A 14,137-nucleotide genomic window follows, 5' to 3' on the forward strand; every position below is an offset into this window, starting at 1 on the left:
AATATATTTTGATTAATATCACCTGTTGAAAAATCACCTGTTGAAAAATCACCTGGAAAATTCTGTAAGTTTGGGTGGGTGCGGTTCTGTGTGTTTGCGTTGGTGTTGGATGGGCGTGCACGAAGCGCGTGTACAAGGGGGGAGTGTGTGCCCCTCGGCAGTAGGCTAAAGCTATTTTGAAAATGACCTCTCATTCGGGCACCGGACAGCGACACCGCAGCTGTTTGGTTTGGAACCATGACTGAAGATGACGGATTCAGTTGTCGTGGAGGGATATGTCAAATTCAGAGATGGAAAAAAGGTGTTTACAAAACAAATTAATTCAGTGAATATGAATGTGCATCAAAGTTATACAATATATTAACGGTTGCGTCTGTTTCGTACGGTTGTCTCTTTCAGTGGAAGGATAGGTGGGTCGCACTACGCAAGCCATCGCCCGTAGCAGGTAAGTCTCTCACTGTTCTTTATTCGATGGCGCGTAACGTTGCTAGAAAAACATCAGCGCATAACTTTACTTTGTTTTTCTTTGTTAAATGTATATTATATGGTCATTTAATGGGCCTACAATTCAATTCAAAAGTTTACTGCTTGTGGTCTATTTACTACCGTAGTAAATCGATAAATAACGTTCTACTTGTCATTTAGCCTACTAAACATCCCCCAAAAAGCAACAAAGTTGCATTACTGCATGCCATGGAATTCAATATTTTCCTATGCATAGGCTAATGTGCTGATAGTTTCGAATTTTGGGTTGCTCCTTCAAACTTTGGCTGGCCCCGTATTAAAGTTCATGTGTTCTGGTGCTGGGCTACATTTTAAGAGACTGCTGCTGTATGTGTGTTTATAACTGGTTTAATATCCGGCCATTACGCTGTAATTACAGTGTAGGAAATGAAGTTGTATGTCAAATGTGTCTGTAGTTATTAAGAATTTAAACTATGGTCTTCTGATTGGAAGTGCTTACTTTTACTGTGCTATAGGCTAGTTATTGTGTCTACTGATTACACATGTTCAGATCAGTGGAGGCTGCTGAGGGGAGGACGGCTCATTATAATGGCTTTAATGGAGCAAATGGAATGGCATCAAACACAAGGAAACCATGTGTTTGATGTATTTGATACCATTCCACCCATTTCGCTCCAACCATTACTACGAGTCCATCCTCCCCAATTAAGGTGCCACCAACCTGTGGTTCAGATCTAACAGTAAATGCACTCACAATGTTATTGTGGGATATCATGTGTTGTCAGTAGTGAGGAGCACTGGCCAACTACTGTGGACCAACTTCTGTGGACCAACTACTGTCTGTTTTCACCAAATGCCTGTACGGTCACAGTAAAGCCAAGCACCCAAGATAACCATTGCCCCTGCCTTTCACACTATGTCAAGAGGTACTGGTACTTACAGTAGGCCTGGCATATTATGGTTTCTGGCCATGTCTTACAAGTGTCAGGTGCTGTCAACAGGTTTACTCAAAGTGCAAAAGTCACTGATTGACTTATCATTGTGTTGAGTGTAGCCTTTCAGGATAATATTGGAAGTCAGAGTCCTTTTGACATTTTCGAAGCAGGCCAGACAATATGGTCCATTTATTTAACTCGTATTCTTCCCCAGACAGTAAGGATGTACTGAAGTCGAGAATAAAACTCACATTTTCTAATGGTCTTTCTTCTTCCCCTATTTCATCCTCCCACCTCAGAACTGACAATACAATACAGTACATTACAATACATTACAATACAATACAACATAATGCAATACAATAACATAACATAATACAATACATTACAATACAATACAACATAATGCAATACAATAACATAACATAATACAATACATTACAATACAATACAACATAATGCAATACAATAACATAACATAATACAATACATTACAATAAAATATAATTCTATATAATAGAGTACAATACAATACATTACATTACAATAAATTACAATACAATATAATACTATTTAATAAAGTACAATAGAATACATTACAGTACATTACAATATAATAAAATATAACATAATACAATACAATAAAATAATACATTACAATAAATCACAATACAATATAATACAGTACAATACCATACAAAACAGTACAATAAATTACAATACAATTTATTATAACATAGTACAAAACAACACAATGCAGTTTAATATAATATATTACAGTACAATACAATACAATATATTTGAATACAATACAATGCAGTACAATACAGTACAGTACATTTACATTTACATTTACATTTAAGTCATTTAGCAGACGCTCTTATCCAGAGCGACTTACAAATTGGTGCGTTCACCTTAAGACATCCAGTGGAACAGCCACTTTACAATAGTGCATCTAAATCTTTCAAGGGGGGTGAGAAGGATTACTTTATCCTATCCTAGGTATTCCTGAAAGTACAATACAATGCAGTACAATATATCACAATAACATAAAATATAATACAATGCAGTACAATACAATACAGTACAGTACAGTACAATACAGTACAATACAATAAAAAGCTCAAATTGATTCTCACTCCACCCTATTCACTGGAAGGCTTCTCAATACAATGATAACTCAATGCATAACAATGTTTCCTGGCTGTAATTAACTTCCTCATACCTAGCCTCTACATTCACTAACAACTAAGACTGCTTTAAGACTAAACATTGTGGGTCAGGTTCCTGGACACAGATTAAGCATAGCCCTGGACTAAAAAGCACGTTCAAAGGATATTTCCTTTGAACACACTTTTTAGTCCAAGAATAATCTTAGTCTGTCCAGGAAACTGACCCTTTATGTTGTAGGATACAAATGTTATAGATCATCAATTTTATAGCTCATAATTTTGTGAAAATTAAGTTTTTCCTTATGTTCTCTCTTCTCTCCCAATTTTCCCAGACTGCTTGGTACTTCTGGTCTACAAAGACAAGTCGGATAAAGCCCAGGGCCACCGGGAGAGGGTCAGTGTCACCTTGGAGGACATCTGTGGTCTGGAGATAGGTCTCTCCTATGAGGGGGTGGGCTACACGCTGGTCATCATCTGCCTGGGCCAGGTTGTCATGCTGGGCTTCGACGGAAAGGAGGCTCTGCTGGCCTGGGACATCCGCATCCGCTACAGTCTGGGGGAAGGTGGGAGATGCACTGGTTTATGGTAGTCATTGTTTGTGCCCGATATTTGTACTATGTGGATTAGTTTGTGAAGTAATAAGTAGTAGATTTTAGCCTCGGACATCCGTGTCCCCTTCAGCATGATGGTTATTGCAGAGGGCCCATGTAGGTAGTATGTAATGTATATAACTCTGTTAGGTGTTGAGTCAAATCAGCGTGTTTTTAGCTGGACTTGGCACATTGGTATCTGCTACACTACATCCTAAGCAACAGGCAGTCTTACGGGTAGGTCCTTGTTGACAGTGTTCACCGATGATGACGTGCTCTTCTGGGTGACCCAAGTGTTGTGCAATATGAATTTACATAGCATGTGCATCAAACCAAATCATTTCAAAGTAAACAGTAAGGTGTTTCAGTTGTCAGTTTGATGACTGATTGGGCATGGAATGGGGTATAACTGGTTGTATCTACTCACTCGTATCTACTCACATTTTTATGCTCTGATTGTGGTGTAGAAGTTTAATAAGGCAATTTATATTTTGTAGAACTCTTATTGACTCAAACAGTGTCCAGTTGAATTGTGTTGTGGAACAAATGAGTGTAAAAAAAATCTGATGTATTGGATCTATTGTGTGGAGTATAATTGGAATGGTCAGGCGTACATATTGCAGCTGCCCTGTGTGCTTGTGTGTGTGTGCAATGTAAATGCCAGTGTGTGTGTGTTCCACTGTGTGTTTGTGAGTGAGTGTGGTAATTGTTGTGCTCTGGTGTGAAGTGTCAAATCAAATCAAATGTAATTTTATTCTTCAAATGCTTTGTAAACAACAGGTGTAGACTAACAGTGAAATGCTTATTTTACAGGCCCTTCCCAGCAATACAGAGAAAGAAAATATAGAAAAAATAGAAAAGTAACACATGCAATAATAAAATACACAATGAGTAATGACAACTTATATACATGGGGTACCAGTACCGAGTCGATGTGCAGGCGTACGAGGTAATTGAGGTAGATACACTGCATGACCAAACTGTTGCAACAAAGTTAGAAGCACAGAATCGTCTAGAATGTAATTATGTGCTGTAACGTTAAGATTTCCCTTCACTGGAACTAAGGGGCCTAGCCTGAACCACAAAAAACATCCCCAGAGACCTTTATTCCTCTATTAGGGCAAAACCTGTATTGTAGCTGGCCACCATGTCCAGAAACAAGTCCATACTTTCTGTAAGTAGCCCTGTTCAATACAATCACATTTTACCAGGATATCGTTCTGTGAGTTTGTATGGCTTACCACTTCGTGGCGGGGACGATGTTGCTCGTAGACATTTTCACTTCACAATAACAGCACTTACAGTTTACTGGGGCAGCTTGAGCAGGGCAGAAATTTGATGAACTGGCTTATTGGAAAGATGGCATCCTATGGCGGTGCCACATTTAAAGTCACTGAGCTCTTCAGTAAGGCATTCTACTGCCAATGTTTGTCTATGGAGATTGCATGGCTGGGTGCTTGTCTGTCAGCAACAGACGTGGCTGAAATAGCCAAATCCACTAATTTGAAGTGGTGTCCACATACTTTTGTATATACAGTGTATCAAGAAGCTGATTAAACAGAATGATCATTACACAGGTTCACCTTGTGCTGGGGACAATGGCCAAGCATTTGCCATACCAAGCAGTGATGCAGCCAGTCAAGATGCTCTCAATGGTCCAGCTGTAGAACCTTTTGAGGATTTGAGGTCCCATGACAAATCTTTTCAGCCTCCTGAGGGGGAAGTGGCGTTGTCGTGCCCTATTCACAACTGTGTCGGTGTGTGTAGACCATGATAGATCCTTAGTGATGTGGACACGAGGGACTTGAAGCTCTCGACCCGCTCCACTACAGCCCTGTCGATTTGATTGGGGGTGTGCTCACCGTCTTGCTGACTTGTGGCCAGGCACGCAAAAATGTCACCTGCCAGCCTGTGGCTGAGGGCCGTTGTGTGCCAGTGCTTTTGTTGTGATTTGTGACACCCCATGAATCTTTCTCAAACTGAGCGATGACACGCCGGGACTGGCTGACATTTTCTCATCTTTGGCGCCATCAATCTCTCTTCTAACAGAATTTACTCACTGATATCACTCATGTATTTTAATGTAGTTCCTGTTTGGTATCGAGGAACTCCCATTTGTACACATACTCACACACTGTTTCTCAATCACTTAAAATGCACATACACAAAACACCCAAAAGTCTACACACACACACACTTAAAACATTTATAAAACAGATAAACAGACATCACAGGTTCCTACCCTGACCAGGCCTGCTGTTCCTCTTGTGTTGCTCATTAGCAAAAATATTGAGTCAAATACATTGGTGTTTGTGACAAGCTCTGATTGATTACATTTGGGCTTCAGATCTGAGCTCTACTCTGTTCTGCTTACCGATCTCACTCTCAATGCACTCCGCTGTTTTCCTTTCTTTTTTACCATACAGTTATATCAAAGCCATACTGGAGCAATAATGTTTAGGATGAAATTGTTATTTCTTTCCCTTTTTCAGTTCAGTTCAGTACCACTTAAACAGTTGTTTGTGTCGAGGTAGTGATGTGTTTATATTAAAACAATAATTTGTTTTTATTGTATTTTGTTTAACTGGTTTTCAACTTCTCTTCTTCTCTGTCCAGTCCACAGGTTTAGCGTTGGTATCTTACCAGGCACCATGTTGGAGAGCGGGCCTGCGACCCTTCACTTGTGTAACAACCTATTGGTCCTGGTCAGGGACATTCTCCCCGTTATCATCGGCCAGTGGAATCTTCCAGACCTGCGCAGATATGGGCCTGTACCAAACGGCTTCGTCTTTGAGGGGGGGACGCGATGCGGCTACTGTGAGTTGATTGATGTTGCTGTTGTTGTTGTGCTACAGCTACTAACCATTGTGCTCTCATATTGTGTCACGAAAAAGAAGAATGGCATTGTCATTGGAGATTTCCAGTTTGACATTAGGCTTTAGCAGATGGATCCTTTAAATCTAAGCCCAATGGCCTATAAGATTAGTCTTGGACTGTCTTGGACCGTATGACTATATGATCTGATTAAGTATCATGGAACTAATAAAGCGTCTGTTTCTGCTTGGTCATAAGAATACTAATCCAATACAGTACATAACAACAGGAAATCAGACCCCACAGTTGATCTTTGATAGACTCAAATTCAAGGTGAATGTGGCATTAAGGAATTTTCTGTGGGTTATACAGGTAACTGCCAAAATAAAGGAAACACCAACATTTAAGTGTCTTAATAGGGCATTTGGCCACTACGAGCCGCCAGGAAAGCTTCAATGCGCCTTGACATAGATACTACAAGTGTCTGGAACACTATTGGAGGGATGTGACACCTTTCTTCCATGAGAAATTCCATAACTTGGTGCTTTGTCGATGGTGGTGGGAAACACTTTTTATACATGACCCTAAGCATGGTGGGATGTTAATTGCTTAATATACTCAGAAACCACAACTGTGTGGCAGCATCTGCTTTCAATATACTTTGTATCCCTCATTTACTCAAGTGATTCCTTTATTTTGGCAGTTACCTATATATAATGGCTATTATTTATGGTGACCTTTGGGACTAAACTTGATTTTATTGAGTGGACAATTACAGAAGTTCATTCAAACAACATATCCAAGCTTTTGTCAAGTTTTATTGTTCACTTACTTTGGTTACTAGACTTCGGTACCACTGTTTACAAAATGTGTTTCATGTTCACATGGAGCGTATGTTGGCATGTGCTTTCAGTCGCATGTATCACTTCACAAGTTGATCTAATTTACATGTTTCCGGGATTTATCTCATCACTGAGAGCATGAAAGATGAGTTTGGCATTCAGTGGATTTAGATCATTACATTTTCCTGTTTTTTTTCTCTCTGAGTCGTCTACCCTGTAGGAACAGCGTGCCAAATGGCATCATTCAGGCGGAGAACATTAGTGTCGGGACTATGACTACTGAGAGTGGTAAACAGAGTTGCTGGATTTTTCTTAATTTTTATGACTCATCCTTGGGGCCAGACTTATATTAAATATGCTCAATGGTGTTTGACGAGACACAGAATCATAAAAATAGCTCTTTGTAGGTTAGTTTCTTTTCGCAATGAGTCTGGAACTGATGATTTCTAGGATGGAAATCCATTCTAGACCGTTTGATTGGTCCCAAAAATCGATGGGTTGGGTGGGCAAGAACACACGTGGGTAAAGTGGCATTTGAAAATGCATCTTTGGCTTTGATACTCTGATTGGTTAGAGATGATCCAATCGCTGATGACTTCTCATTTTGACTTCAACGACGGTAGTCTCAGACTGAAGTATGTAGTGAACATAGAACAGCGGAAGAATTCAGTTTGAGTCATCAGACAAGATGGATCAGACGTATAAACATCTGCTTTTGTAACTTGGGTAGACGACATGAAATAAAGTACTTGTTGTCATGGCCGATTTTGTTTCACAAAGCATGCAAGCTTTGAATAGAAATCCAATCTCATTTAGCCTTGGTCCAGCAAAACTTAATCTCTAAATATAAAGTCAATGAAGTCATACTTGAGCTGAGAGCCCATTAAGTTTATTTCCATGGCCGTAACATGTGTATGCGATATGGTATTTTGCAGTTTACATTCTGGAATAGACTGTAAACCGTTAAAGGTGGAAAGGACGCGTGTCAACACCTGTAGTGGACACAGACAGGAACGCACAGTAAGCCGCATAGCTGAAGACATCAGAGTAATATTAATACACACCATGAACTGGAAACAGGAGACTCCAGTATGTGATCCGTGATTCATTTAGCTCTATTCAATCTTCGGCTAGAGGCGCAACTTAATATCGCAATGATCACATTCGGGGAGAGTTTTCCAATCCATGCATCATAAATAAAAGGGAAGCACATTCCTTTTTCAAAGACGGGAAACATGTGTGTGTGTGTGTGTGTGTGTGTGTGTGTGTGTACACGGGATCTATACATGGGCGCGTCTGAATGTTTAAGTGTCGCGAAGGGCGTGCATTCCAGAGATACGTTGTCGCAGCACAGTTTATCCACAGCAGATGGAGAAGTGGGGCGACAGTGTTACTGGACCTCTGGCTGGGGGGGAACGTTGCTGCATGGTGTCTGGTGGTGAACTGGCCACTTCAGTCTTTCCCATGTAGACTATCTCTAAGGCCAGGCTCAAATTCTGTCTAAAACAACTCCCAGGGATTGTCAAATATCAAAACTGAGATGTTTCAAAGCCATGTTATGACAATGGGAATGGGGATGGATAACAAAGCTACAGTATAACGAGAGAGGAAATATTCTTACTGCTTTTTATGTAGCTGGAAGCTAATGTCTGTTCAAAATCTGTAGACCAGACCAGTCTGTCCAGACCAGTCTACAGACAGTCTGCACTGGACAGCAGCTTACCAAAGAGACCTCAAAACTAAGGATACTTCCATTGAGGAATACAGGGCTTTTATAATGATTTTAAAGAGACAAGGCCGTCTGAACGCAGGTATACATTTAATAAGTGTGTTCCTATATGATTCACTGCTCATTCAGTGCTGGGTAGTTTCTTTCTAAATCTAACCTGTTACAGTTACTAGTTACTCAGTGCTCATTCAGTGTTGGGTAGGTTCCTTTCTAAATGTAATCCTTTACAGTTACGAGTTACTTAATGTGCATTCAGTGCTTTCATCTACTGCTGCTGGTGTCAGTTAATGGCCGCTTCCAGGGTTGGCCAGGTTACTTTTTACATGTAATCTGTTAGTTACTAGTTACCTGTCCAAAATTGTAATCAGTAACATACCTAGTAACATACCTTTTGGATTACCCAAACTCAGTAACGTAATCGGATTACTTTCAGTTACTTTTACTTTCCTCTTAAACGCCGCTGCATGGTCAATCCGACGTCTACATTGGCCGTGCAGTATCTACAGTGATACGACATCTGCAGAAGTCAGGGCATTCATACTTATTGCGCTTCGCAGGGCAGCGCAGAGCTGTTGTGAAGGAAGTGAGTTTGTGTTTGTACAGGACTTCCTGCCCCCACCTAACGCCAACCAATCATGTCAATGCGGAGCTGTACGGAATTCTCCGCATTGTTACAAAATTTGGTAGGCGCACGGCGATGCGAACCACATTTTCGGATTAAGGATAAATTAACCCTAAATTTAACCACAGTGCTAACCCTAACCTCAAATTAAGACCAAAAAGCACATTTCTTCCCCATAAATGTTTACAATATAGCAAATTTTGACTTGGCCCATCTAGCAGAAATCACCCAGTTCTGCCTGAAAAATGTATTCCATTGGATGCATTTGCTATTGGCCTATTGTTTACGTTTTTGTAGGTGAAACTTTAATATCTCCATAACTTGCAGCTGTTTAAGTCTATCAAAAGTGTCCAAGTTTGAGCATGTGTCCGTTAGGCCAATATATATCACTGCTCAAAAAAATAAAGGGAACACTTAAACAACACAATGTCCAAGTCAATCACACTTCTGTGAAATCAAACTGTCCACTTAGGAAGCAACACTGATTGACAATACATTTCACATGCTGTTGTGCAAATGGAATAGACAACAGGTGGAAATTATAGGCAATTAGCAAGACACCCCCAATAAAGGAGTGGTTCTGCAGGTGGTGACCACAGTTCCTATGCTTCCTGGCTGATGTTTTGGTCACTTTTGAATGCTGGCGGTGCTTTCACTCTAGTGGTAGCATGAGACGGAGTCTACAACCCACACAAGTGGCTCAGGTAGTGCAGCTCATCCAGGATAGCACATCAATGCAAGCTGTGGCAAGAAGGTTTGCTGTGTCTGTCAGCGTAGTGTCCAGAGCATGGAGGCGCTACCTGGAGACAGGCCAGTACATCAGGAGACATGGAGGAGGCAGTAGGAGGGCAACAACCCAGCAGCAGGACCGCTACCTCCGCCTTTGTGCAAGGAGGAGCAGGAGGAGCACTGCCAGAGACCTGCAAAATGACCTCCAGCAGGCCACAAATGTGCATGTGTCTGCTCAAACGGTCAGAAACAGACTCCATGAGGGTGGTATGAGGGCCTGACGTCCACAGGTGGGGGTTGTGCTTACAGCCCAACACCGTGCAGGACGTTTGGCATTTGCCAGAGAACACCAAGATTGGCAAATTCGCCACTGGCGCCCTGTGCTCTTCCCAGATGAAAGCAGGTTCACACTGAGCACATGTGACAGACGTGACAGTCTGGAGACGCCGTGGAGAACATTCTGCTGCCTGCAACATCCTCCAGCATGACCGGTTTGGCGGTGGGTCAGTCATGGTGTGGGGTGGCATTTCTTTGGGGGGCCGCACAGCCCTCCATGTGCTCGCCAGAGGTAGCCTGACTGCCATTAGGTACCGAGATGAGATCCTCAGACCCCTTGTGAGACCATATGCTGGTGCGGTTGGCCCTGGGTTCCTCCTAATGCAAGACAATGCTAGACCTCATGTGGCTGGAGTGTGTCAGCAGTTCCTGCAAGAGGAAGGCGTTGATGCTATGGACTGGCCCGCCCGTTCCCCAGACCTGAATCCAATTGAGCACATCTGGGACATCATGTCTCGCTCCATCCACCAACGCCACATTGCACCACAGACTGTCCAGGAGTTGGCGGATGCTTTAGTCCAGGTCTGGGAGGAGATCCCTCAGGAGAACATCTGCCACCTCATCAGGAGCATGCCCAGGCGTTGTAGGGAGGTCATACAGGCACGTGGAGGCCACACACACTACTGAGCCTCATTTTGACTTGTGTTAAGGACATTACATCAAAGTTGGATCAGCCTGTAGTGTGGTTTTCCACTTTAATTTTGTGTGTGACTCCAAATCCAGATCTCCATGGGTTGATAGATTTGATTTCCATTGATAATTTTTGTGTGATTTTGTTGTCAGCACATTCAACTATGTAAAGAAAAAAGTATTTAATAAGAATATTTCATTCATTCATTCAGATCTAGGATGTGTTCTTTTAGTGTTCCCTTTATTTTTTTGAGCAGTGTATATTTTTAACTAGCACAAATTAAATTCAGCATTAAACGCCCACTCATGGTCATCTTAAATTGAACTCGTATGGAGCACAACATAACGGGGGAGTTTAGAAGGGAGGAACTCAAACCTTTATTCCATAGGCTGGGATCCGCACGATGCAGCTGTCACAAGAGCGCATTTTTCACTGGCTGTCAACTTCATTACGTAGATTCTGGTGCAAAACATTTCTTAAACGGAAGCAAACAGAACGAAACGGGGAGGAACCTACCTGAATTTACCCAATAGAAACTCTTGTTTTGCTCTGTTTGCTTCCGATTTGTTTCTTTATCACAAAAACAATGATTGATAGGCAGTTTAAACTACTTCAGTTCAACCATTATTGGGTTTAAATATACAAAAACATTTCTGAAAAGCATCCAAAACAATAGCAGAGCAGCAGTGTGATTCATATTCATGGCCTATGTAGCCTATAATAGACCTAATTGATTTCCATATCGCCGGAAGGCTACATCCTTACCTCCAAGCGTTTATTCAAATTGGATAAACTTTGGATGCCGACAGCAGTCGCACCATTGGAAGACATAGCTTGGACTGTAGCCTACAAAAGACTAGTATTCCTGCTATTTTCTTGCGATCCATCAAAACGCATTTGGTGTCCTCATAGTGATCTTGTCGTCTGACTCGCTCAGGCAGAACAAACTTAAATTTGCAACTTTTTTCAATGCATATTTGAATGTCATTGAGAAAGCAGAAAGGTGTCACATTTTTGGGGGGCAAACATCCTTTCTGAATTTAAAAGTAATCAAGTTTTTCAAAAGGATCTGTAATCTGATTACAATATTTTTGCTGGTAATGTAACAGATTACAGTTGAAAAAAACCGTAATATGTTATTCCCCAACCCTGGCCGCTGCTTGGACGACTGTCAACTGCTACTGATCCTGGGTAAAAATAAGAGACCCAAAATTGACTCGCACTGCTTCACCGCAGAGCTTAGAGTTTACTTACATGCCAGTCTAAAACCCTGTCCCCCCAGCAAATGGCTGAGCCTTGGTTATGTCCTATGATTAGGACTCTATAAGGCAGAAGTGGAGGGGTTCATTACGTTAGGGTGGGGAGTGTGCAAGATGTGCTGCTTAGCTTTGTTGAAGCCTTTTCATGATGTCATCGTTCAGGAAGTATGTTATTTCACTTGTTGCTTGTTGTTGTTGTAGCCAGAGCCTTGCTACGACAACAGATGACTGCAGACGGGAGATGTTGTAACATGCTTCTTGAGTCCCCCTCAGTGTAGATGTCTGAGTGGTCTTAGCTGCTAACCTCTGACCTCTTCTTAGGGTCGGGGGCATCTAAAGAATGTGACAGGGGCCAGCTCTGTGGTGGGTGGTCTCAGGACCAAGTGACAGAAGGACCCTCTTGGTGACCTCCCTCGTGTGTCTAAGGCTTGGGGGTGATGGTTAGCAGCCTTGGTTGTTAGCGGAGAAGGCAAAACTCCTGACCCCATTAACCCTAACACCCTCTCAACCTATACCAACTTTACGCTTTTAATTGAACATTTTGAGTGACCGGAGCTGTATATCAGAGATTGACATTTTTACAGTTAATTTGTGTTGTGTGAGGCTTTATTTAGCTGTAGCTTATGTACATATTTTAGAATGTAGTGGGTTAACATCATCTAACTTCAGCGTTTTAAATTTTTTACATCTATGAGGTTGCTCTTATTTCACTCTCTGGCTAAGTTGGAATGGACAACAATTGTCTGGTTGACAATCCAGAATCATGTCCATTCAGTCTGCAAACAAAATTAATGGGTGCTAGCAATTGCTATGCTTGTGAGCCAACTGGCCAGTACAAAGATGCATCACTGTACTCTACTTCCATCCATTTATAATTGACCCAGACGGGTGTAGTGAAACATTCAACATAATCTAAAGAGTGGAATGTGACATTAAGCCGTCGGGCTATGTGTGTTTTCTACAGGGGCTGGCGTCTTCTTCCTATCATCCGTGGAGGGTGAGCAGATCAGCTTTCTGTTCGACTGCATCGTCAGAGGCATCTCCCCCAGCAGAGGCCCTTTTGGACTTCGGCCAGTCCTGTCAGGTCAGTACCAAAGGTGTTTACTGATGCGTAGGTATGAAGGTTGTCACGGCTAGATATACGGCTTGCCTAAACAAGCACAGATCGACCAGGGTGGCGTACAGGACATATGGCAGCGGGGGGTATTTTTGATCAAATTTCTGTCCAATTTAAATGGGGGTGGATGAAATGTATCCATTGGGGTCATTCTGAGATACGGTATATAGAGGTATATATAGAGGTATATAGAGGTATATATAGAGGTATATAGAGGTATATATAGAGGTATATATAGAGGTATATATAGAGGTATATAGAGGTATATATAGAGGTATATAGAGGTATATATAGAGGTATATAGAGGTATATATAGAGGTATATATAGAGGTATATAGAGGTGTATATAGAGGTATATATAGAGGTATATAGAGGTATATATAGAGGTATATAGAGGTATATATAGAGGTATATAGAGGTATATATATAGAGGTATATAGAGGTATATATAGAGGTATATAGAGGTATATATAGAGGTATATAGAGGTATATATAGAGGTATATAGAGGTAGAGTATCCATTGCCTTTTCGCCTTCTAAGTTGGCAAACACTTAAATCAAACACTTACCGTCTTAATCAAAACAAGTGTTATTCGAGAAATACTTTGAGGGGGATTTATCCTCTCTATAAAAGGAGTCCACCCCATGTGCTTTCTGGAATGCAGCCACTTCCAGAGCATGTTACATTGAGTCCCATGGATTCCATGCAATGTACTGATCCAACAGAATGATGACTGACAGCTGTTTTATACATAATTGGATTAGCTGGGTACAGACTGTTATATTAGTGAATATAATAAGATAACCACTGAACTAACTGTACCATAAGCAGCATATAGAACGGGGCCACCTTATACATATGTAATAGGATAACCACTGTACTAACGGTAACTATAG

General features: G+C 41.4%; 1 protein-coding gene across 2 annotated transcripts in view; it reads left to right on the forward strand.

Annotated features, from left to right (window-relative positions):
* The first annotated feature begins 103 nt into the window (after positions 1 to 103).
* The window catches only part of LOC115133598 (protein Dok-7-like), a 33,321-nt gene continuing 19,287 nt past the window's right edge, over positions 104 to 14,137 (forward strand). For both annotated transcript variants that reach the window (XM_029667009.2, XM_029667008.2), the window contains exons 1-5: positions 104 to 301; positions 400 to 445; positions 2,905 to 3,135; positions 5,779 to 5,979; positions 13,089 to 13,208. In XM_029667009.2, the coding sequence (XP_029522869.1) occupies positions 248 to 301; positions 400 to 445; positions 2,905 to 3,135; positions 5,779 to 5,979; positions 13,089 to 13,208 (652 nt within the window). In that variant the 5' untranslated portion in view covers positions 104 to 247. The remainder of the gene's footprint in view (positions 302 to 399; positions 446 to 2,904; positions 3,136 to 5,778; positions 5,980 to 13,088; positions 13,209 to 14,137) is intronic.

The sequence above is a fragment of the Oncorhynchus nerka genome, linkage group LG8, assembly GCF_034236695.1.
Source record: "Oncorhynchus nerka isolate Pitt River linkage group LG8, Oner_Uvic_2.0, whole genome shotgun sequence".
In the NCBI taxonomy this organism is placed as follows: domain Eukaryota; kingdom Metazoa; phylum Chordata; class Actinopteri; order Salmoniformes; family Salmonidae; genus Oncorhynchus; species Oncorhynchus nerka.